Source organism: Monodelphis domestica, chromosome 5 (genome assembly GCF_027887165.1).
Source record: "Monodelphis domestica isolate mMonDom1 chromosome 5, mMonDom1.pri, whole genome shotgun sequence".
Taxonomy (NCBI): domain Eukaryota; kingdom Metazoa; phylum Chordata; class Mammalia; order Didelphimorphia; family Didelphidae; genus Monodelphis; species Monodelphis domestica.
The window spans coordinates 59,149,511-59,172,245 of NC_077231.1; the positions used below are offsets into that span (position 1 = coordinate 59,149,511).

Below are 22,735 nucleotides of genomic sequence, written 5' to 3' on the forward strand. Positions count from 1 at the left end.
TCATCTCACTTTTTTAATGGCAGCCATTAGTTAAACAGAATTATAAATAAATACACATAATTCTATTCATTTCTAATTTTAATACAGATCAAGTTTCTTGTTTTCCTCTAATTATCTCCCATGCACAATAAATCTATATTTCTATCAGGAAGGTGGGGGGAAAAAACTAAAACAAAACCACTTTAAACAAACCACAGCTCTATAACCTTCAAAATGTTACTAAATATTAAAAGTTAACAATAATAATATTTCCCACCCTCAAAACCCAATCTATCAATCCATGTGACAGGGTTTGGGAAAAAGAAACCATAAAGTCAAAGAGTGCCAGGCATAGTTTATATACAGCAGGCAATTTACAGGGGCCTATGTGTGCTCCAAGACTGGGCAAGTACCCTAAAATACTGTTAAACTGGACTCTAAGTGACATTACTGATTGGGTTAAGCACCCAAGCCAGTGGGATGAAACTACTTTTATGAGTCAAAGGCACAGGGTTGAAAGCAGACTGTATTTAAAATCATTATAATAATTAGGTTGAAATGGGTGATAGGTGAGTAAATGGCAGTGCTTCAACCAAAAAAGGCTAAAATATACCATAATGAAACAAAAATAATAATATCCTACACTACTGCTATAAAAGTATGGATGATATTGACCACTAAACCAGACAAACTATATTATACTTGAAATGAACAAGAGACATGAATATATTATCTGCTAAGAAACATCTCACCAGTTAGAAGTTTCATGATACTTTTTGTCAAAAGTATCCACTGCTCCTAAACATACAACACATTACTGACAACAGTAGAGTTATTCTAAGAGACAACTTCATTCCTAAATTTAGATACATACAAAATAAAATAAGGGAATTACTAAAATAATAAAGAAAAATCTGAAGAACATGAGGTCACTGAATGAATCAAATGATTTAGAAAATAAGACGAATACACTGTATACTTTATATTAAGAAGCGCTTCCTGAGTCTGACATCACAAATACAACTATAATGCTGATGATGTCAAAAAAAGAATATTCAAGAAGGTTTATAATTGTCCTACTTATCATGAACAAACATATTCTCCTATGATTTGTCACTTGTAATTTATACATGCTCCCATAGCTATAAGAAAATTATATTGGCTGAGGAGAAAGAAGGGCATGTCAAAAAAATCCTATTTGGCAATGTGAAAAATGACAGAACAATTTTACTGCCTTTATTAATGCAAAGCCTTTGACTCAATGTAACCTTCAAGGGTTGTTCAGTAGTGTAAATATATACAACAGACCCAAACAAAGCTTAAATACTAGAGTATTTTATGTCACATGTAAAATCTGTTGTCTACTTAAAAAATGCCACCAACACAAAAGCAAGATGAATTTACATAAAAATTAACATTAAACAGAAAACAATTTAAGCCCAATGTGGTTCCACCTATCCTTAATGCATTATCAGCCCTTCCAAAGTGAACTAAATGTGGCGTTCAAATGGAAAAGGGAATCAAACTAACTAATATAGAGGTCCTTTATATACATGATCACAAGAAGCTATATGGCTGCATTGAAAGACATTATTTTACTTTGTTGATTCTCTAATACTATCAAAATGTCATCTGAATTTGATTTGGAATAGATTCTGAAGACAAGATACAGGCATATGTAACACAATTAGGAATAAAGTTCACACACACAAAATTTTAAATTATATAGTGTAGATATTAAATCCAAATTTGAGTTCAATTCCCCTCAACGATCACACTTTTAAAATTTTGTAAATTAAGAATCTAAGCCAAAGATATCAAACAATTTGCCTAAAGTCACAGAGCAACTCAGTGACAAAATATAAATGAGGAATTCAGAAAAGGGAAATGATGTGATACGGTTAAAGAAAAATTCACAGATTATGTGAGCTAGAAAACTGGTCCTCAAAAGGATGGTGATATAATAAAAACCAAAAGCTATATCATGATCAAAGGAAAATGGAAATTTTTTAATATATCAGCATTTCAGACCTAGAAGGATCTCAGATCTTTATTTTACTAGCTAGCCTTATGAGTGACATGGTCAAAAGAGAATGAGACATCATTGGTCCATTAGGGGTGCGGTGAGGGGTTGAGCTGAGGCAAATCAAAAGGCAGCTATGAGAAGCAGGTTATAACAAAAACCTCTAACAAAGGTTTAATTTCTCAAATTTATACAGAGCTAAATCAATTGTACAAAAAAATCAAACCGTTCCCCAATCAATAAATGGGCAAGGGACATGAATGGGCAGTTTTCAGATAAAGAAATCAAAATTATCAATAAGCACATGAAAAAGTGTTCTAAATCTCCCATAATTAGAGAAATGCATTCTCAAAACAACTCTAAAGTACCACCTCACATCTAGAAGATTGGCCAATATGACAGCAATAGAAAGTAATAAATGTTGGAGGGAATGTGGCAAAATTGGGAGCTAGTAGAGTTGTGAACTGATCCAACCACTCTGGAAGGCAATTTAGAACTATGCCCACAGGGCGATAAAAGAATGATCTAGCTATAGCACTGCTGGGTTTGTACCCCAACGAGATAATAAGGAAAAATACTTGTACAAAAATATTTATAGCCACACTTGTTTGTGGCGGCAAAAAAATTGGAAAACGAGGGGATGCCCTTAAACTGGGGAATGACTGAACCGACCTCCAGAAATTGGTGTAGAACAAAAGAAGCAGAACAAGGAGAATATTGTACACAGAGACTAATATACTGTGGCAAATCAAATATAATGGACTTCTCTACTAGCAGCAATGCAATGATCCAGGACAATTCCGAGGGATTTATGAGAAAGAACTCTATCCACACCCAGAGAAAGAACTGTGGGAGCAGAAACATAGAAGAAAAACAACTGCTTGATCATATGGGGATATGATTGGGGGCACTGACTTTAAATGATCACTCTATTGACAATATTAATAAATATGGAAATAAATTTTGAACAATGATACATGTAAAACCCAGTGGAATTGCTCAATAGCTCTGGGAGGGGGGAGGGGGGCAAAAGGAGGGGAGGGAAAGAACATGAATCATATAACCATGGAAAAATATTCTAAAATAAATAAATAAATTCAAATAAAATAAAATAACATTTTAAAAAAGAGTTTAGATTTAATGCTTATATATTAAAAGTATCAAACTCAAATAGAAACAGATATGGTTCCAAATAGTCTTCAAAAACCACAAATTACATTGTGTTTTATCTTATTTTTATTCTGCCAATTATATTTTTCTCTAGTTTGCAGCAGTAAGTTTGACACTTTTTCTGTGAACAACAGTAGGTTCTAAAGTAGGGACATAAATTGATGAAGGTGATGGGGGGGAAAACAAAATTTTGCAGAATGTACGAGTGTGGCAGGAGTCCAGTTACTTAAACACTGTCTACCTTTATTTCTTTTTAACAAATGGAAACAGAAATAGGATGTCTTCACAGGACTTTTGTGAAGAATTAAAATGAGATATTGAGAAAGCTCTCTGAAAACCTTTAAGCACTATATAAATTGTAGAGTATAAACGCTATTATGAATAAATAATTGTAGTGTGAAGAGGTGAAATGAGGTGGGGTTTTTTGGATGGAAAATATCTTAATATTATATTCATTACACAACCAACAAGCAATTATCAGAATAACTATTTATATAGCACCTAGTAAATGCCAGATATTGTGCTAAATGCTTTTTAAAAATACGATTTCATTTAATAGTCACAACTGTTAAGAGGTAGTGGCTATCCTTTTATAGTTGAGGAAACTGAGGCAAACAGGTAAAGTGACTTGCCTAGAGTTATACAGCTAGAAAGTTATCAGAGGCCACATCTGAACTCAGGACTTCCTGAGCCTGGGCAGTGAGCTATCTCTAGTATTTCACAATTCCTTTGTGCCAATCAATATGTTTAATCAGTGAGGACATAAACATGGGTTAAAACAGTCTTCACCTTCAAATACCTGACATTCTAATAGAAGGGACAACATATAAACTATGTACATTGAGAGAGATAGTAAGAGACTGACAGATGGGGGACTGAAAAAAGTCTCCTACAGAAGGCTTAAAGATAGGGAAACTAAGATGGAAAGGTGAGGAGACAACCCACCAGGAATTGCTAGTCAGCCAGTCCAAAATCAAGAGAATGTGACCTTTTAAAGCTCATTCTACTTTTCTTTTTTTAATCTGGCAAACAACTAATTAAATACTCCTAGGGTTAATAGATGAAAATAAACAAAAATATGCCACCCCCACTTAATCCACTTAGGTGACACAGTTGATAGAGCACCAAATCTAGAGTTAGGAAGACCTGAGTGGTCAATTTGGCTTCCTACATGTTTTAATTGTGTGACTTTGGGTAAGTTTTCCTAAGCTTATTCATCTGTAAAATGAGCTGAAAGAAATGGCAATTATCTTGGACAAGAAAACCCCCAAAGGGGTCTTAACTAAACAATAAAATACTCTACTTAAAAACGAAATCCACTTTTTTATCTATACATAGGTGATTTTCAGCTTATTATGTAAATGAAAGAAATCCTTTTAAAAAGGATTAATTCTATTTAACCAACAAAGAATTATGGTAATAAGTACAGAAAAGTAAGATGAAAGTAAAGTCATAGTACCTGAGCCATTACTTAACTGATATATGGTCAAACAATATGAATAGGTAATTTTCAGAAGAAATTAAAGCTATCAAGTCATATAAAAAACACTCTCAATCTCTAATTATTAGAGAAATGCAAATCAAAACAACTCTGTCTACCAGTTCACACCCATCAGATTGGCTAGCATAAAAAAAAAGGGGGGGGGGGGGGAAGAACAACAAATGTGAACTATTCCAACTATTCTGGAAAACTATTTAGAACTATGGTCAAAGGGCTATAAAATTGTGTATACCCTTTGACCTAGAGATTTGACCAACCATTACTCAGTCTACACATGAAAGAGATCAAAGAAAAAAGGAAAAGGACTTCTATAAATGAAAATATATGCAGTTATTTTTCTAGAGGCAAAGAGTTACAAATTAAGAGGATGCACCATGGGGAGATGGAACAATTTTATGATATGACTGTGATAAGATACTACTGTACTATAAGAAATGATGATGGGCATGGTTTCAGAAAAACCTGAGAAAATTTAAATGAAGTGACAAAAAGAGAAGTGAGCAGAACCAGGTGAAAAATGTTCACAGTAATAGCAATATTGTAAAGATAATCAACTGGAAAAAATTTAGCAGCTCTCATTCAATACAATGACATATCTTAAATCCAAAGGAATCATGATGAAAAATGCTATTCATTTCCAGATATGGAACTAACTGGTGGTCTCTTAGTATAGATATTAGCATATCTTCCCTCCCTCCCCCCAAGATATGGCTAATGTCAAAATGTTTGGCATGACTTCATATGTATTGTATCTCTTGCCTTCTGAATGGGAAGGAAGGAATTTGTAACTGAAAATGAAAAATCTTTTTTAAAAAGATGAGGCATACACAGGTGTTTGTGAAATGTTCGATCAATTAAACACATTCTAATTAATTTTCTTTAAAAAAAAAAAAGACATCACCTGAGCAAGGCCTCAGAAGATAAATATAATTTAAAAAGACAGAATTTGATAATACACTAAATATTGACATTGTCTGGCAACCAACTCAAGATTAGATAGGGAAGCGATTGGAGGCAGAATGGGAAAGGAGGGTAAGTAATATGATTAAAATAAATCGGTGTATGTGTATAAGCCCAGTAGAATATAAACTTCTTAATGTCAGACTATTTTGTTTTTTGTCTTTGTACTTCTAGAACTTTTTTACTGCACATAGTTCAAATTGTTACTCAACTGAAAACAAAAGGTTATGATTAAATAGAATTTAAGATACAATTAAACCAGTTTTTCTGAAATGAAATCACTTACAGATTATTTTATGTAATAAATATTTCTAAAATTTTCTTTAAAATTTCTAAATTTTGTGATGTTTCATATCTTCTCAATGATTAAACTATTAAAAACAAATGTAAAGAAAGCTATGATCTTATAGAAATGACAATACTATATATTTTCCATAATATTACATCAGATGAGAATTTATAAAGCATGAAAGAACCCTATTCTTATTATGTAAAGTATATCTTCCAATAAATAAACAAAATTTTTATCACTCTCCAACAATTCTCAAACAAAAGCCCCATCCTGGAAGCCCTTGTCTTGAAACCTCTAAATGTGTCTTCCTGCTCACTTAGTCACCAATCAATAGATTTAAATAGGGCTGTAGAGAAAATGTAATTCTAATTCATCTGATTGCTAAATGAGCTCTCACTCCTTATGAAAAGATACCCAAACTGTACAAGATTTTGTCTTTATGTATTGATCCTTAATTGTAAGGAATCTTAATAGACTATATTCATTAGAGGGGAACACAGTGATGGAGAAAAGCAAAAGGAATCAACTTCTTTTGTTTCTTCCAGACCTATATGATGTCTCAATGTTTATAAATCCCAATATTTACCAATATTTCTAGTCACTGGATTTTTCTGCCGCTATGGCAATTTCTTGTCTTAAATAAAACAATATTCTTGTTTTGGTCTTCTATTATTTAACTGGATGATAAATAACAATACTGATGGATATAAAGCGAGGGTGACCCTGAGCACAAGGTATAAACCTCAAATTTCCTTAGACTTATAAATGTTGGAAATTTCACCATTGGGATATTTCATACTTGGGAAAATTTCTTACTGATAGTCTATTGGAATGGGAACCCCATTGGCATGGGAGGTTCCTTCTCTTCCCTTCTTAAGATTACTTTAGGACAGAAACCCTTTGCTGAACAATGGAAAGGACTTTGACCTATGCTTAAGCATAGAACAGGAATTTCTTTGAGTCATGATTGATTTTAGAATTGATACAATGGAGATACTTGGAATAAATCTCCACCCTATTCAGTCCTAATAAGATTGAGTAAGGGCTGCAGCCTAGATCAAAATTTAATTATTCCAATCTCTACCCTACTCAGGTTAACAGGATTTAGAAAGGGCTGTAGCAAAGGAGCAAAGATTTAATCATTTGAAAATATGACCTTCAACAGACATGTGCAAAAGCCAGAAACCTCTGGGCGGTCCTGGGTTAAGCTAGAGCCTCCATTGGCACAGGGAAATTGATGAACAGTGATTGGTAGATGTGAGGACTGAGGGGAGGCAACTTGGAGGGTTTCCTTAAAGATAGGGGGTCTGAAGACTCCAGAGAGGGAGGAGTAGTTGGTCGGTGTGGTTCGTGTGGGCTCTGAGAAGCTTGCTCTGAAGGAAGCTGAAGGTGGGGGCCTCTGAGACTGTTTCTCCATTTTGGTCACGTGAGTAATAGGGACTGATCTCTTTTCTTTGCCCCAGCTATCTAAGGGCTTGGGCCTTTTGGCCCAGCCTAAACAGAAGGGGTATTTAAGCCCTATTCCCTTCTCTCCCTTTTTCTCTCTCTCTATCTCTAATTCCTTTCTTACTCCTATTGTAATTAAACTCCATAAAAGATTTACTGCTGACTTGAGTTTTCATTTAGGAATTACATAGCTGAATTCCTTGGCGACCTTAAATTAATATATATCAATCTTTTAAAGTGATTCCCTTGTAACAAAGGAGAATGTGGGCTTGAGGGAAGCTAAATAAAAAGGTCATTTGCAAAGTACTTTATAGGTATCATCTTGATTCAAATGGATACCTAAAGTATTTCTCAAAGCTGAGAAACCAAACTCCCCTTTGAAGACAACATCATTTTTTTTTTTAAATAATCATGCCTGGCACACAAGTGCTAACTGACAAATGCTTCTAGATTGATAAACAATGGAAAGGGAAGTCCATCCTTTCAGTAAGGAAACAATTAGATAATTACAGGTGGTAGAACATGTTCTTAGAGTTAGAAGATCTATTTTCTAGTAGCTCTAACATAACTGTTGCAAATCTTTTACCATCTTTGGGCCTCATTTTCTTTACCAGTAAAATGAAGGTAGACACTTGTATAGTTTAAAAGGTTGTGATAAGATACACCTTACAAAGGGCACAATTCCTAATTTAATTATGTTGGATAGACAGAGTAGAGGCACATTTCATAATCTTACTTCCTCCTTCATTTTTATGTCTCTTCTCAGAATACATTATTTCAGTAGTTTTTATACTATATTTGGATTCTCCATGTTCCTCTTTACCTGAGGATGCCAGAACTGGAGAAACTGTAAATCAGAAAAATGCAAGTTAAAGCAACAGTCAGTTTCCACCCCATTTCTATTATACTGGAAAAGGTGACATTAAAAAAAAAAATCTAAATCACTGTTGCTGTAAGAAAATAGGCACACTACTAACATTCTTTGGTGGAGCTGTGATTTGGTCCAACCGATTTGGAAAGGGGACTAGGGATACCATTCCTCCTACAAGTTCAAAAAACAAAACCCCACAAAAATAATAGCAACAAGCAAAAAAGGAAGGCCAGAAGGAACTGCAGATAACTATGATAGCTCTGATAGTTCCATGTTGAATTTATTAGGTGCTTAAAAAAGAATAGCAAGTTCTATGCAACAAAGATTTGCATTTTCATCTATAATCCCTCTTTCTATTCTGCAATGTATATGGAAATATTTATTTATTTGATGTTTGTTAAGTCCAGATTTTTTTTTAAAAAGAAAAGAAAACAAAGAGTTAAAGGGCATTTCCAAAGTTTCACAGATATAAGTAGCAGAAGCAGAGTTTTAATGAAGCTCCTGAGACTCTACATCTAGCCCACTTTCTACTTTACTATGCTGACTCCTGTTTTCTTTTATAAGAATACTTACAACAACAACAAAAAAATAAACTGCCTAGACCAGTGATGGTGAACCTTTTAGAGACCAACTGACCAAACTACAACTCTCATGCTACATGTAGTCCTAGGTTCACCAACACAGGCCTAGACTATCAGAACATGAAACAGAATACCTAAATAAATCTATTTTACAAAAAGAAATCAAACAAGCCATAACTGACCTTCCTAAGAAAAAAAGCATCAGGACCAGAGGGATACATATGCAAATTCTATCAAATATTTTGGAGTTCAACTAATTTCTATATTCAACAAATTATCTGAAATAAAACTCCTTTTATGAAACAAATATGGTGCTGATACCTAACCAGGAAGAGGAAAAACAAAAAGAAGATTAAACACCAATCTCATGAATGAAAATGGATGCAAAAATCTTACACAAAATACCTAGGAGACTACATAAATATGTCACAAAGATAATGCATTGTAACCAAACAGGATTTATACCAGGAATGCATGGTAGTTTACTATAAGGAAAACTACCAATATAGTTGGTAATATTAACAACCAAAGTAATAAAAACCATATGATTATAACCTTTGACAAAATACAACACTCCTCCCTATTATTACACTGAAAAGTATAGGTATATATGGAGCTTTTCTTAAAATTATAGAAAGCATCTACCTAAAATCATGAGCAAGTATTATTTATAATGGGGAGAAGCTAGAAGCTTTCCCAATAAGATCAGGAATGAAACAAAGATATCCATTATCATCAATATTATTTAGCAAAGCATTAAAAATGCTAGTAATAGGAATAAGAGAAGAAAAAGATAAAACTATCTCTGTTTGCTGATGACATGAAAGTACATGTGGAAAATCCTAGAAGTTCAACTAAAAAGTTATATGAACCTATCAAGGATTTTTAAAAATTTTTATTTAATTAGTCAATTTAGAACATTTTTCCTTGGTTACAAGAATCATATTCTTTCCCTCCCCTCCCCCCTAACTCCTTCCATAGCCAACACGAAATTCCACTGGGTTTTACATGTGTCCTCCTATCAATGATTTTAGCTAAATAGCAGAATACAAAATAAACCATATAAATCACCAGTATTTATATAGATTACTGATGAAGACCTGAAAAATGAGATTAAAAAAAGAAACTCCATTTAAAATAAGCAGAGATAGAATAAAATACTTGGGAGTATAACTGCCAAAACAAACCCAGGAACTACATGAACGTATAATTATAAAACATTTTTTATACAAATAAAGCCAGATCAAAACAGTAGGAGAAATATTAATTGTTCATGGTAGGGCAGAACTAATATAATTAAAATGGCAATCCTACCTATATAAATCTACCTATTCAATGTCTGCCAATTAAATTACCAAAAAAAATTCATTTTGGAAGAACAAAAGATAAAAAATATAAAAGGAATTAATAAAAAATATAAAGGAAAGAGGTGTAGCAGTAACGGATTTTTAATTTTTTAGAAAAGCAGTCTTTATTCAAAACTATCTTGTACTGGCTAAGAAAAAGAAAGGTGAATCAGTAAAACAGAGTAGACAAACAACAAAGAACAGCAAGAGACTCTAGTAATCTTGTATTTGACAAAATCACAGATCCAGGTTTGGGGAATAAGAAATCAATTTTTGGTGAAAATTGTTGAGATAACTGGAAACTAGTTTAAACTAAATATAGATCAGTATCTTACATCATTCACTAACATAAGATCAAAATGGACACATAACCTAGACATAAAAGGAGATACAGAAAACAAACTAGAAGAATAGGGAACATTCTACCTATCAGATTTATGGAGAGGAATTTGAGTCAACAAGAAATGGAGAGTATTATGAAACATAAAACGAATAATTTTGAGTACATTAAATTGAAAAGTTCTTGTACAAATAAAATAAATACTGTCGAGATCAGAATGAAAGCAGAAAACTGAGGACAATTTTTAGAGACAGCCTCTTAGACAGAGGACTCATATCTAAAAATATAGAGAAATTTGTTAAATTTATAGTAATAAAAGCCATCCCCCAATTGAAAAATGAGCAAAAAGATATGAAAAAATAATTTTCAAATAAAGAAACCAAAACCATAGATAGCTATATATGAAAAAAATGCTCTAAATCACTATTGATTAGAGAAATGCAACATAAAACAACTCTGAGATATCACCTCACACCCATCAAACTAGCTAAACTGACAAAAGAGCTAAGTGACAAATGTTGGGAGAGGGTGTAGAAAAACAGGGACATTAATGCACTGTTGGTGGAGCTGTGAACTGATCCAATCATTTTGAGGAACAATTTGGAATTATACCCAGAGTTGTAACTTGTGTATATCCTTAGGTGCAATTTCCCAAGAACATCAGGGAAAGAGGAAAATTTATTGGTAATTTATTCCAAAAAAAAAAAATCAAGTAATAGATCTATGTTAATCCAAACTATGTTTCTAATGGTTTGTTGTTGGTTTTTAGAGCAAATTCATAGATGACAAAAACTTTGGAGCAATAAATACAAACAACATTAAGAATATCAATACTCAAATGTTATACCATTAACAAAATGAAATTTATGTTAAAAATAGAAAGATGAATGAAACAAAATGAAACATCATAACTGTGTGGTCACAGGCAAGTCCTCGACTAAGCAGTAGAAGAGTTATTGATCTGCATGGGAAGACGGAGTTTCCATAATTGGTAATTTCCTACAACAAGGAAGTCATCTATCTGGTTGCCCTATTTTACAAATAAGGAAATTAAATCAAATTTTAAACAACTTCTCTGACACTAGAAATCTGAACTTCTTTTTATAAAGCATTCTCTTCTCATTCCATCCTACCTACATCAATCTACTAGTTCTCAGGACTTTTACATTTTTTATACTTGGAATCAGATATTGTTAAAAAGCAAAGCAGATTTGAACCCAGGTTTCTGAATTCAAGTTTCCTACTATATCATGCTGGAAACATACCACTATTTGAAAGAAAAGTTTAATTTAATCTCTTTAATTAGTGCTAGTTTTATACTGCAATTAGATGTGGTCTTCTCAACAAACTTGAGGAGTACACATTTTACATGTTCTTTGCTAAGCTCAATACCTACTAAATTTAAATCAAGGTTAAAAAAATGTACATTTATAGAAAAACTCAAGGTTTTAACTAGAGGTAACTCACATGAAAGTTGATCAATTATTACATGTTGATTTTGTGGGCTTTAGTAGGTCAATTAATGTATGCTTTTTGGAGTTATCTGGAATGGAATTTTTTTTTTTTAATTTTTGTTTCTGAGGTTTTTCTATTATAGAGAAATGCTGTTGATTTTTGAGGGTTAATTTTTTAGTGACAATATTCACAGCAGAAATTTTTGTGAAAGCAAAGACTTGGAAACAAAGTTGATACTTATCAACTGAGGAATGGCTAGGCAATTTATAATACATAAATGTTATGAAATATTACTGTGCTGTAGAAATGACATGAGATGAATACAGAGAAGCATAGAAGGATGTATGTGAACTGATGCAGAGTGAATAAGCATTGTCAAAAAACAACACATACAATAATTGCAAAAATGTAAAGGAAAAGAACAATTTCTCTCCTAAAGTGAAAGAAACAAAACTATAATGAACAAGTCTGATTCGAATGAAGAGATGAGGAAACAGAACCCACATCCTATTGTGAAGGTGGGAGATCCACAGAATTTACATATTATACATGTTTTGGGACTTTTTTCAACATATCAATCATTTGAAAAACAAATAATTTGTTTTTCCTCCTCTAGGAGAGGGACAGTGAGGGATTCTATAAGAAATCAATAAAAATTTATTTAAAAAGTAAAAAAGGGGGCAGCTAGGAGACTCTGGATTGAGAGCCAGGTCTAGAGACAAGGTCTTGGGTTCAAATGTGGTCTCAGACACTTGTCACCATGGGCAAGTTACTTAATCCCCATCTTACTGTTACTCTGCCTTAGAACCAATACACAGTACTAATTAAGCCAGAAGGTAAAGGTTATTTAAAAAAGAAAAAAGGAAAGGAGAAACACATTTTGTAGATAAACAAAGCTTCCACTTATGAAGCTGAAATAACTTGATTCCTTAAGAAATGCAAATTTATACAGTCATCTAAGAACAAGGCTTTGAGGGAACCACCACAAACTCATCTGGCAGAGGAATATTTGTTTATTGAGTTATTATTCAAAATAAGTCTAAATCATTTTCTCTCTAAGAAGTAGCCCAGCTAAAAGTTAATGATGAATTTTGCTATCAATTCAGGGGTACACGTGGGCAAGTAAATCAAGAATTGAAAAGATAAAAGGAAACATACAGTAATTAATACTAAAATACAAAGTTACGAATAAGGTATCTTCCTCTTTGTAAGAAAAAGTGTTATATCATTTTAGATGCTGAGACTAAAATAATACAGATAAAGACATCTCTATTCAGGAGAGTTAGCCTCCAAGATCAAGAGGACAACTAACTATCTAAGATTATATAGGGATTCTTATGAAATCTCAGGTGGTCTTTCAAATAACAGCAATGAACAAAGCTCAGATTGACATAAGGAACACAGAACTAGCTTACTCTGCTATATCAAGATATCCACAGGAAGCAGCTGCATGTAGTGGTATCCAGCCCTCGTTATCAGGTTGATTAATATTTGCTCCATTTTCCACCAGAAATTTCACCATATCAACATTATCATCAATGCATGCCTGAAAATGAAACAGAAAGCATTATTAAAATTCTGTTTCAGATATTAATACAATGTTTCAGATACTACACCCAATTCCAAAAAAGACCTAATTATTATTCCTTTAATCTTACCTCCCCACTATAGCTTCACTTACCTCCATTTGTAGGTATTATTTTACTATCAAATAATTGGGTAATTAATGTCTAACACCTTAGAATCCTGTCTCCCACTGATCTTGTACCATTTCTTATCTATTCATCATCAACACTGGGTAGCCACAATAATCCAATTTCATTGGTGTTATTACTGACCTATGATGGGGATACAACCTACTATAGTAAGTAATGAAGTCATGCTGATACCAACTACTATAATTTACAGCACCCATTACTTGGCTGAGCCCTCACTAGGCAAGCCTTTCTTCATTTTTGTTTTTGTATGCCTAATCCTTCATATGTATATTATATATATATATATATATATATATATATATATATATATATATATATCCGATATTTAATAAATGTTCATTGAATTGAATTTCCCATTCGAACTTTCTTCTTCTTGATTATCTCCATTCCTATTAGTAGTAGCACCATTCCTCACTCAAATCTTGGAATCATTCTAATTTCTCCCCAATCAATGTCCTCCCATCTTTCAACTCTCAACATATATGCTTGCAAAATCATTTCCTCTTAATCTCCCTTACATATATATCCCCTTTCTATTTCTACTGCCATTTTCCTGGTTTAAGCCCTTAACCTCTTCCCCAGACTACTGTAAAAGTCTCCCAACTAGTTTGGCTCCCTACTTATTACCTCGACTCCAATCCCTCTCTCATTTTGCTACTAAGGAATCACTTTACTAATTTGTACCTATAATCAAATACTCTGAGGGAGCTACTGAAAGTTTTGGAGCAGAAGAATGAAGTCTAGAATTCTAGATCCTCTAAAGTCAGACTTTAGATCACCTTGTTCAATTCACTTTGAAACAACATATTTTTATTAAGTACTGACTCACAAACTCAATAAATAACCATCTCTGTTGTAGGAGTACTTATAATCTACTACCGATAGCTTACTGTTTGTTCCTATAAAAACATGACATGTTGCTTCAACTAGCATCTGAATTTACTGATGTCTTATGATACTATTCTCTTAATGAGAGGCAAAAAGGAACAGTAACTATTGAAGGCTAGTGTGGAGTTAGTAACATTTATTTTCAAGTCTGACATATAGATCTAGGTTCAGTTTATTAAAAATATTCAAATTCACACTGAATATTTTCATTGGCTTAAACCAATTATCATATTTTATATAACTGTAAATAGTGCCAATTCAAACACATATGCCCACATGATAGGTCTCCTTAATTGCCCTAATCAAAATCTAGTTGTGTAAAGCAAGCAATGCTGGGTATGTCACTTTTCAGTTCTTTAGACAACCCTCAAGATGATATAACTATTGGTTCAGCATCCAAAGCAAAACAATAATTAATAGAAAAGAATCAAGGAGGCCTCCAGTGACATCTAATACGTTGTGTTTGATATTTTTATCCATTACTTAAAATGAAGACAAAAAGTTATCCAATTTAAAAATAACAGAAGGTTAGGAGGAATATTTCAAAACCCAAATAGTCTAAAGCTAAATCAAATCTAAGAGGGATTAATATAAAATATTGCATCTAAATTTTAGAAACCCAACTGCATAAGTACACTTAGAGGTGGAGAGAATGTTATAGCTCTATATATTGACATGATTTAGCAGTAGGTTGTGCTAAAAATTCCTGTAGCTTCCATCAACCAAAAGGTAATGAGTCAATATAGTTAAAATAAAAGTTACATTAAACTGCATTCAATCCTATTGAGCAGTCCATAATGTTCAAACAATATATAAAGTATATTGCTCTATTGCAGGTGCCATTTTAAAGGAGGAATCTTGACAAATTAGAAATGATCGGAAGATAAGGGATTTCAAAACTTTATAGCTTAAGAAACAAGTGAGAGATCTTTAGTTGTTTGGCTTGAAGAAAAGAACATAATTCCTTCGGGTATTTGAAGAACCTTATTACTTTCTTTCTGACACCTGGGATGAGAGAAGGCAAGACTGACTTATTTTGAAGTACTTTAAAGAACTAGGATCAATAGGATAAATATTACTAGATGATAAATTTCAGGTGAAAATAAAGAACTTCTCAAATAATGAGATGCCTAAAAATGGAGGTTTTCTAATTAAGTAGTTTGCTAGCAGTCAACTAGTCAACTGAATAGTATTCAAAGTTAGATGACCATCTATTGCAGATATTATCAAAGGGATTTCTCCACTGAGTAGAACATTAAATAGCTAGACCCAAAGACCTCCATCGGCTAGGTTTGGGTTTTAGGTTTACTTTGCTGGCTTGTCAAAATTCACTAATTGCTTTCCTAAGAATTCTGTTTTTTCTCTGGCCTAAGTCCTGCACCTATGGTCTTCTCCTGAGGCAGCCTGAATAGTATATACTCTGGTCTATCTCCTTCCTCTTTAAAAAATGTTAAGCCTTTATTGTTAAAATTAACCTGGGTCTGATCATTATTTCCTATTTACATGATGATTTAGTTTGCAAAGTATGTTCCTCAGTTTGCAAAGGGAGAAACTCAGATCTCACTAATAAAGCTAATCAAAATTATGTAAGTAAATAAAATGAGTATGACAAAGCCATAGTCCAACAGCTGGTTCTATGCAGTTCTTCTAGGTTTTAAATAAATGTGAAAGGAAAAAACAAATTACCATCAAAAACTATATTGCTTTTGCGATTAGCAGTATCATGTTCTTTAAAAGACCCAAAATGTTACAACATATAGACAGAAGATGGTGCTCTAAACAAATAGAAATAATAAATGAAACAACTATCAAACTTTCAGTGGAACTATATTCCTATTTGTGTATATCAGCCAGCTCAAGAAATAAAGATCACTTTTAATTTTCTAGTGTAGTATCAATTATCTTGAAATCCCTTGTCATCTCTAGGTATGATGCCAGAGTTGATAGGAAAAATGGATTTCTGTGATTATAAACCTTCATATGTCAGGAATGGGCAAATATATATGCATGATGGCCAGTAGCCCTCTCACCACAGTGGGGCTGCCGTGGTTCTGGATCCTAAGGATTGGAAGCCTGCTGGGCCAGTCTCTGGGCACTGGGTTGCTGAAGCAGACTGCCACTTGCTGTTACTTCCACATTTTTTCCTCTGCTTCATACTTGCACTCTGCCACTCCCATAAGACTATGCTATGGTACATGAGAGATGGTCTGAAGGGAAGGAGGAGAGAGGAGAGAAATCAACCAGACATTTTTGCCCTTTGGTCACTTTGTTTTCCATGGCTCAGTTCATGATATAAACAAAAAATGTAAATTTTAAAATTTAAACTTGCAATTCTAGTTGCTAGTTTTAAAAAGTCAGTAGATCCTGCATAGCAAAGAACAAACTAGAAGAACGGGGATGAATTGGAAAAAATTAATTAGGTTTTCTGTATTTTTAGTGTAAAAATAAACTTATACAGAAATTTTTGAAAAGTTTGTAATTACTTAAGCAAATAAATTGTAAATTTCTTTCATATTTTAGTTTCCCATCACTTAGAAGACTGATGTTCTTTAATAGAGTATTCACCTTTAAAAATTATATAGTATTCCCTGAATGAACACCCTGTTAAAATATGCTGTGCATACATACAATATGAAACTAAGGACATAGATAATTTCTATTTTTTTTTTAAATGGCTATCCAGTGAAACATAATATACACACAACTTTCTCTGCCTTGCATTAAGGATATTTTTAGGCTAGATGTGAAATTAACACCTTTTGAAATTTATTTATTTTTGCTTTAAGGTTTGTAAAATACTTTTCTCCCAACAATCTTGTGATATAAACAATACAAGAAGATCCTTCTAAGAAACTGAACAACACGATATCATGGAATCAAAGAAAGAGTACTAGCTTTGGAATCTGAGGAGAGGAATTCAAATCCTCCCTCTTAAAAAAAAAAAAAATCAGTGTGATCTTGGATAAGCCACTTAACTTGAGAATACATTTAGTTATTTGTAAAATGAGAGCGTTCAGCTAAATGGCCTTTAAGCCCCCTTCCAGTTTTCAATCTATAATCCTATGATCATAGTGAAGTGATTTGCACAGGATTCTATAGGCATAGGGGCCAAGACTCATGTTTTCTGATTTAAGACCAGTGTTCTTCCATCACACTAAGCAATAGGTAGGGAAGGGCCTATTAAGGAAAGGAACTTTGGAAGGGTGTTAGTTTTATTGTTTCAAACCACAAATACAGAAAGAATTCCAGGGAAATAGCAAAACTTAAGGTAAATTAAATTGGGGGGGGAGGGGGGAGAGAGAAAGTATGGCAATTTGAAAGGTAAGTACTGTTTGGGGGTGGGGGTAAGATCCATCTAAAACATACCTATGTGCTTTCCTGCTTCTAGGTATTTATAAAGGCCTGAAAAATCCTGCCCCCAGGGAGCTTACTTAAAGGTGGAGGGAAAGAGATTGTGTGTGTGTGTGTGTGTGTGTGTGTGTGTGTGTGTGTGTGTGTGTGTGTGTGTAGTATGTGTCACACATACACACATGTGTCCCTGATATGTGTACCCTACCCAAACAGTTCCCTAACAGTTCCTTCTCCATGCATGTTCTCTAGTCATATGTTTGCCTTCCTCACTGCTGGTCCAGTAACCCAAGAGAGAGTAGACCATATATATATATATATATAATATGAAGTAGGGATGGGACAGAGTGATCTTTTTTTTTTTAATTTTTAAATATTTTCCCATGTTTCCATGATTCATTTTCTTTCCCTCCCCTCTTCCCCCCTGCCTCTCAGAGCCCACAAGCAATTCCACTGCGTTGAACAAATGTTATTGCTTGATAAGTATTTCCGTATTATTCATTTTTGCTATAGAGTGTGATCTTTTTTTTTAAATATATTTTATTTGATCATTTCCAAGCATTATTCGTTAAAGACATAGATCATTTTCTTTTCCTCCCCCCCCCACCCCCCATAGCCGACGCGTAAGTCCACTGGGCATTAGATGTTTTCTTGATTTGAACCCATTGCTTTGTTGATAGTATTTGCATTAGAGTGTTCATTTAGAGTCTATCCTCTGTCATGTCCCCTCAACCTCTGTATTCAGGCAGTTGCTTTTTCTCGGTGTTTCCACTCCCATAGTTTATCCTTTGCTTATGAATGGTGTTTTTTTCTCCTGGATCCCTGCAAGTTGTTCAGGGACATTACACCGCCACTAATGGAGAAGTCCATTACGTTCGATTATACCACAGTGTATTAGTCTCTGTGTACAATGTTCTCCTGGTTCTGCTCCTCTCGCTCTGCATCACTTCCTGGAGGTTGTTCCAGTCTCCATGGAACTTCTCCACTTTATTATTCCTTTTAGCACAATAGTACTCCATCACCAACATATACCACAGTTTGTTCAGCCATTCCCCAATTGATGGGCATCCCCTCGTTTTCCAGTTTTGGGCCACCACAAAGAGCGCAGCTATGAATATTTTTGTACAAGTCTTTGTGTCCATTATCTCTTTGGGGTACAGACCCAGCAGTGCTATGGCTGGGTCAAAGGGTAGATATTCTTTTGTCGCCCTTTGGGCATAGTTCCAAATTGCCCTCCAGAATGGTTGGATCAGTTCACAATAGAGTGTGATCTTTTAAAACCTAACTCGAGGGATCTTTTCATAACACTTTATTGGCTATAACCTTAAATTAAATGTAATCCTGAATCACTGCATCCTCTGGCTAACAAAGTAAATCTACTGGTGAAGGAGGTCATACTTCAGATATCAGTCCATAGTTGTAACTCAAATCTCTGGCCTACAGAGTATTTAAACCTAGGGCAACTTTTCTAGGAATTAAGGGAAAGAGAGAGTGGCCTAGGTGCAACACATGTTCAGTTGAGTATTCACATTCTGATTACCAAGAACTGAATTTGATAAGCAACTAGCTGTCTATTTTATAGGTAACTAGATTGTTATTTTATTTGGGAGAAAGAAGTAGATATTACTTTAGGTCAGGAATCACATGAAGATACATTTGGTGCCGCTGATTAAAAGATTGTTCATGTTCAGTCATGTCCTATTCTTCATGACCATTCCCTTCCCCAGATCATTTTATTTTTTAAAAACCATACTTTCTATCTTAGAATTGATACTCAGTATTAGTTCCAAGATAGAAGAGTAGTAAGAGCTAGGCAATTGGGATTAAGTGAATTGTCCAGAGTCACATAGGTAGGAAGTGTATACGGCCATCTTTGAATCCAGGTCCTCTTGACTCCAGGCCCACTGGAATCACTATTTACTGATCCTTTGTTCTGGGTCTATATCTCTCTTCCTCTATTCTGTGATCATGGTAGAATTTTTCAGGGGCCAAATCCTACTACTAAATTATACTGAGCTTTAAAAGCACCCAGATTTCTTTTTTTTCCCCCAACAAATAAAACTGTCTAGACACATCTCTCCCATCTTACATTTGAGAAGTTTGGTGCTTTTTGACCCAAATGTAGGTTTCTGCTTTTTCTTCATCTCTACTCAATTTTATTTTATGAGATTTGGCTAAATATTTTTACTTGTCAAATTAATCTCATTTATCACCTGTCATTTTAGTGATCCCTCTTAGTGTCATGTCATTTGTGCCTTTGTACAAATCACTGATAAAAATGTTAGACCACATGGAGTCAAGGATAATTCTCTGGGGAACTCTACCACAGATCTCCCTCCAAGCTGGCATCAAACCAATAATTAACCTTTTTTGGTTTCAGTAATAGAACCAGTTTCAAATGAAATCTTTCCATCTTATCCACAAGGATAACATGCTACACACGTAGCTAAATAGTTTGCTAATAGCAGGTAAATTCTTATCTAAAGCATTTCTCTTATCTATAGGTCTAATAACAATAAAAAAGGAAATGAGGTCAGTCTGGCATGACCTGTTCTACATGAAGTCATGATAAATCTTATTGACATATATATAACCCTTTCTAAATATTTACAAACTATACCTTTAATATGACTTGTAATTAAGACTTTTTTAAAATTAAGTATATTCTGTTCAACTATAGGATTAGGGGAAAAGTTTTGTTTTTATGTATATTTACATTTATTTATTTAATAGTTTTATTTATTATTATATGCAATGCAGATAGAAAATCTAAGAATCTTAAAAGATGAACAGATTTCAGCAGTATAACACCTAAGAAAAGGATAATGACATCTCACAGCAGGACAGCTAGAAGGCACAGAGGATAAAGTGCTGGGACTAGATTCAGGAAGACTTCTTTTCCTGAGTTCAAATCTGGTCTCACTTATTAGCTGGGTGACCCTGGGCAAGTCACTTAACCTTGTTTGCCTCTGTTCCTTATCTGTAAAATGACCTAGGGAGGGAAAAAGCAAATCACTCCAGTATTTTTACCAAAAAAATCCTTAACAGGGCCATAAAGTTGGATATCACTGGAAAACAACAGAACAATATTTTATAATACATCAATAAAGACACACTTTCTAGGAAAAGAGGTGATAATTATGGTTTCTTCTAATTCTGTCTTTTTTAAAATATATTTCAGTACTTTTATTTAGATGTTTAAGCTCTTGCACTAGATCTTACAAGATGGTGAACACTGGAAAAATTATTTATCCCACAGAACTATAATCACACATTCCCAAGACAGTATATATGGTTGAACTAACATTAATACACATCATTTTATCAATTACATAATAAAACAAATGATCAAATATCCAATATATTAAGTTGCACAGCTCAAAAGGCATATAAAATATTAAGAGGTCTGCTCAATTAATAGCAGGAACCCCAATTTCCCCCCCCCAAGGAAGGGGGGGGGGGAAATGGAGAAAAGAAAAAAATCACCGACAACAAAAGAGCTAGTAAACAACTTGCAATAGGTACAAATAAAAGAATTTACAAGATTTTCTACATTAATGATGCCTTCCAGTGCCACATTTTAGGAGAGGCATCAACAAACCAGCAAACAGAAAGACTAAAAAAGCTATAGTTTAAAGTACGACAGAGACAATATTATATTAGCATCAGTTGAAGGAATTGGAGATTTGGGAGATTGTTTACCATTTTAAAGTATCAGGTAAGTTATCAAATATAAAAGTTGATCTGAAGTTTGTTTCCACAAGGACAAAGCAGTTCTCAAAAAAAGTCACCTAAAAATGCGAGGTTACGACTAAATTATGTCAAGGCCTTTGACTTTTGTGATTTTGGAGTCTCTAATGAGATTTCGTGTATTTTAATGTTACGGCACCTAGAATGTGTGTGGGCACTTTAACATAAAAACAATATAGAAGAAATATAATTCTTTAATAGAAAAACATAATTTTGAAATATAAACTTAGTTAAAAGAAAATGATAGGCTGGTACCCTTTCCTCTACTGCTAGTATAAAATCCCCATTCTGTTCCTATCCAACAAAGGCCTTATAATGAGGATATGAGACCAGGATGCTGAGGAGATAACAACAGCATTTTCAAAATCAATGAATATAGTTTAAAAAATAAATTCTGTTGGTAATAGATAATTTTTTTTTAAAACAAATGTGTTTTAAGATACCTTAGTAGAAGTGATATTTTAATTTTAGTGGCCATATCAGAAAACATACATTGAGCCTGTTAGTGGCATTAATTGTTTATAGAACAATCCTTTTGCACATTCTTAAAGTATACACAAGAAACTGGCAAGACATACCCATAAAAATATTGTTGCTAAGAGAATCAAAAGCTTACACATGCAGCACATTAAGAGACACATGACTGGCTGACTTAAAATATTTGACCAAATTTGGTCACTTTATTGTGCCGTATATGGAAAGAAACAGAACAGCTTAAATATACTCACAGGGTCTTATCTAAGATTGTTTGTTTGAAGTTTCTAGTGAATCTGTACCCAAGTGATTATTTGCAAGAAGAAACCTATGAAAACACAGTTGTAGTTTACTTCCAGGTATACATGAGTTTAACTTTGCTTTTGCCAATTATAGCACTGAAACTAATCTAAGAAACTAGCTTCATTAAATAGATAAGAAAAAACCATTCTACTTTAAAAGTTGATACTTTCTCAGACAATTATTCCAAGATTGGTTCTAATACTTCAGAATCTCTACCTTTTTGTTTTGTTTTGTTCTGGGGGGTAGGGAGGAGAGATAAAAATCAGAATGACATGCAACTGGAGAACAGA

General features: G+C 33.6%; 1 protein-coding gene across 23 annotated transcripts in view; it reads right to left on the reverse strand.

The window, feature by feature from the left end:
* The window catches only part of PPP1R12A (protein phosphatase 1 regulatory subunit 12A), a 185,519-nt gene that overhangs the window by 103,392 nt on the left and 59,392 nt on the right, over window positions 1-22,735 (reverse strand). For 19 of the 23 annotated variants that reach the window (XM_056798543.1, XM_056798541.1, XM_056798531.1 and 16 more), the window contains exon 2: window positions 13,380-13,510. The exons of the other annotated variants lie outside the window; for them this stretch is intronic. In XM_056798543.1, coding sequence (XP_056654521.1) covers window positions 13,380-13,510 — 131 coding nt within the window. The remainder of the gene's footprint in view (window positions 1-13,379; window positions 13,511-22,735) is intronic. 23 annotated transcript variants of the gene reach the window in all.